General features: G+C 35.3%; 1 protein-coding gene across 1 annotated transcript; it reads right to left on the bottom strand.

Moving 5' to 3' along the window:
* Nucleotides 1-1882: 1882 nt before the first annotated feature.
* LOC127137261 (uncharacterized) lies at nucleotides 1883-2561 on the bottom strand. Its single transcript, XM_051063733.1, has 2 exons — nucleotides 2432-2561; nucleotides 1883-2352 (listed from the first exon to the last, which is right to left on the bottom strand). Exons 1-2 carry the CDS (start codon nucleotides 2559-2561, stop codon nucleotides 1883-1885), a joined length of 600 nt encoding a protein of 199 aa, XP_050919690.1.
* Nucleotides 2562-3325: the final 764 nt, after the last annotated feature.

Below are 3325 nucleotides of genomic sequence, written 5' to 3'. Positions count from 1 at the left end.
TTCAGCAAGAAGCAGAGTTGTGTATCTCTGTCCACTGCAGAGGCTGAATACATAGCAGCTGGAAGTAGGTGTTCCCAACTGGTTTGGATGAAACAGATGCTCACTGAGTACAATGTCTCTCAAAATGTCATGACATTGTTCTGTGATAATCTCAGTGCCATCAATATTTCCAAGAATCCCATCCAACATAGCAGGACCAAACATATTGACATTAGACATCACTTCATCAGAGATCTGGTGGAAGACAAAGTGATTACCTTGAAACATGTAGCCACTGAACTCCAACTGGATGACATATTTACAAAGGCTCTGGATGCTACTCAGTTTAAAAACTTAAGGGGCAAACTGGGAATATGTCTCTCTGAGAACTTATAGCAACCAATGATGTTTGGGATGTATTGTTTAATATCTCTGCCTATTAAACAATTGGAAGTGAGCTATGATTGATCAACAGATCATAGCTATGTCACTTGCAACAAGTGTGGCCACAAGAGGTTAAGGAGATACCCTAACTTGAGGCAGCCTATGCACCTGCAGGAGTTCAAGGACAATGTTCATGCAGGAGTGGTTCTGGATGTCAGACACAAAGTCATGGCATCTGATATGGTGGTACCTACTATAAAGCAAGAGTGTGTGACTACTTGATCAAAGCTGTGAAGCAAGATCAAGTGGGTGTTGCCTTGGTTGAAATTGTGAAGTAAAACCAAGTCTGTAATTCTGTCATTTATGTGGATCTGTAATTTAAAGTGTTGCTTTGGAAACATTTTTTGACAAAAAGGGGGAGTAACAAGTGATACCCCAGGACAACAGATTGTTTTGCTTATTGCTAAACAGATATTCAGGACAGATATTCAAGATCCTCTAATCCAGAGGTTGTGTTGCAATTAGAAGTTTTTAGTTAACTTCTGTATGTGTGCTGTTTTGTGAAGTTTTTATTTAACTTCCATGTGTGTGAGTGTGCTGCCACTCTGAGTGTATTAGCTAGGTTAATTTCCTGCTAGATGTGAGATTTCCGCTGCTATGGACTCTGTTGTGAGACCAAAGTGTTTTAGCCAAAAATTTGCCAAAGGGGGAGTTTGTAGATGTTTAATTGGCTGCATTGTATGGTAAAACACTAACTGGATTCTAATGTCTTGACTGATGTCATGACATGCTGTGGAGATGTTTGTTTGACTGCATTGTATGTTAGGATATCTAGCTGTACTCTAATGTCTTGGCTGATGTCATGACATTCTGAGTAGTGTACTGCAGGATTAGCTAATACAAGATTCAGTGAATGTCAAACTGGATGTTATGACATTCATCCCTGTCAGCAGATACTGAGGAATAGAACAGGTGGTGTTCTACTATAACTCAGTATTTATTATCAGTCTGCTCATCAAGAGGATAACAGATCTGATGTAAGTCTCTATGTGTGAATGTCAAATTGGATGTTTTGACATTTATTATTGTACGCTGATACTAAAGTATGGACAGATTGGTTCTGTATAGTACAACAAATTATATAGTCTGTTTTCAGGAAAAACAGACTTAGTGTGTGTTTGGATTGGCGGTGAACAAAATTGATTTTGATAGAATTGAGTTTGGTAGAATTGATTTTAACAGAATTGAGTTTAACAGAATTGATTTATGTTTGGATACATTTATGTAAAAGTGATTGTTATCAATTAATGTTGTTTGGATGATTTTTATCAAAATTGATTTTGAATGTATAATTACCAAAATGGACATGGTTAAACACATAAATAAAAAAGACAAAATTAATAATATTTAAACATAATAAAAATTACAAATATATAATAAAATTTGAAATGCAACATAGCACTAAAATATTATTACAATACTAATTTAAATTGAAATATAGTACTAATTTATATCAATATTAAGTTTTTAACTTGTACTCTATAATTTTATTGCGAATTGAGTCGCGAACGTGATCCATCTCTAATGATGAAGCGACATTTAAAACTTGTGATTGATCTAAGTTAGGCGATATATGGTAATCATCATGGTGAATGGTTGTATTTTCATCTTCATAAAGATTAAAATCAACATCAATTTCTGCATTCCTTCTAATAAAGTTGTGAATGGTCATTGTTGCGACGACTATTTGAACCTGCGTCTGAAATTTGAACTTGGGCATACAACGCAAAATTGCAAATCTGTTCTTCCATACTCCAAAAGTTCTTTCTATTGTGCACCTTAAACTTGAGTGATAATAATTAAATACTTCATTATTATTTGCGAACCCGTTAGAACGCCTAAAATCAGGAAGGTGATAACGTTCACATCTGTAGGGACCAATGTATCCTATTGGTGTTGGATAGCCAGAATCTACCAAATAATACTTACCTATAAAAATAAATTAATCATTTAAAAGTGAAGTCAAATATCATAAAAAAAATCATTAGTAGTAATAAAAAGAACAAACCAGGAGGAGGGTGTGGAAAATTAAGGTTCACATTTGTGAGAGCTTGGTCAAAAACACGTGCATCATGGGCAGTACCTTCCCAACCGGCTAATACAAAAGTGAAACACATATTCCAATCACATACAGCCATTATATGGTAGCTTGAAAATAGAAGAAACAGGGCAATCACATACAGTTGAAAAGAAATTAAAGAGGGCAATGAAGGAAAATTGTAAGAACCAAAATATCATAAATGCAGAATTGATTCTTGCTAACCTCAAAAGCTAGGAATTGTAGCTTCTATTGGAATTGCTTCTAGGAGAGTAGAATTGATTTTGGAGAAAAAACCCAAACAAGAAAATAAGACCACTTTTAAGTTTAAAGGAATAAAACGTGAGTTTGGGGCTTCAAGAAGCCAATCCAAACATAGCCTTAGCATATGGTTAATGTTTTGGAAGTCAAACTGAATGTTGTGACATTCATTCCTGACAGCATATGCTACATTGTAGGTTGTGTAGTTTTTCTGTTTCAGCAGTTTTCTCAGGCTATTCTTCAGGGGTTCAACAGTTGAGAGAAAATCTAGGAAACCAACAACCAGGCTACAATTCATGAACCTAACAAATAGCCTATTTGTTAGTAACCTAGTTATGGAATTTAGGTTAACTCGCTTGACCTTAAATGCAGGAAATACAAGTACAAGGCCCAAGTGTTGCAATATAAAAGGATGGCAATCCTTCTTTCAGAACTCGGGGATTTTAGGCGTGAAGATTTAGTGTGTCCATCATACTTCACTGCTGTATTTTTGTGAGTCTTGTATTAGACGTATCTTGTAATCCAAGCTATTATCACATAGATTATTGCATTGTGTCGCAACCTAAAAAATATAGTATGCGAAAAAACAACCGGCGAAGAAGA

The sequence above is a fragment of the Lathyrus oleraceus genome, chromosome 4 (assembly GCF_024323335.1).
Source record: "Lathyrus oleraceus cultivar Zhongwan6 chromosome 4, CAAS_Psat_ZW6_1.0, whole genome shotgun sequence".
NCBI classification, from domain to species: domain Eukaryota; kingdom Viridiplantae; phylum Streptophyta; class Magnoliopsida; order Fabales; family Fabaceae; genus Lathyrus; species Lathyrus oleraceus.
The sequence above is the reverse complement of the archived record's forward strand: the minus strand, read 5'-3'. Positions and strand labels throughout refer to the sequence as shown.

Excerpts from the sequence above, each read along its gene's own strand:
- LOC127137261 (XM_051063733.1), bottom strand. The coding sequence starts at position 2,561 with ATGGCTGTATGTGATTGGAATATGTGTTTCACTTTTGTATTAGCCGGT. Across the intron at positions 2,353-2,431 it reads TTTTCCACACCCTCCTCCTG|GTAAGTATTATTTGGTAGAT; the intron begins GTTTGTTCTTTT and ends TTATTTTTATAG.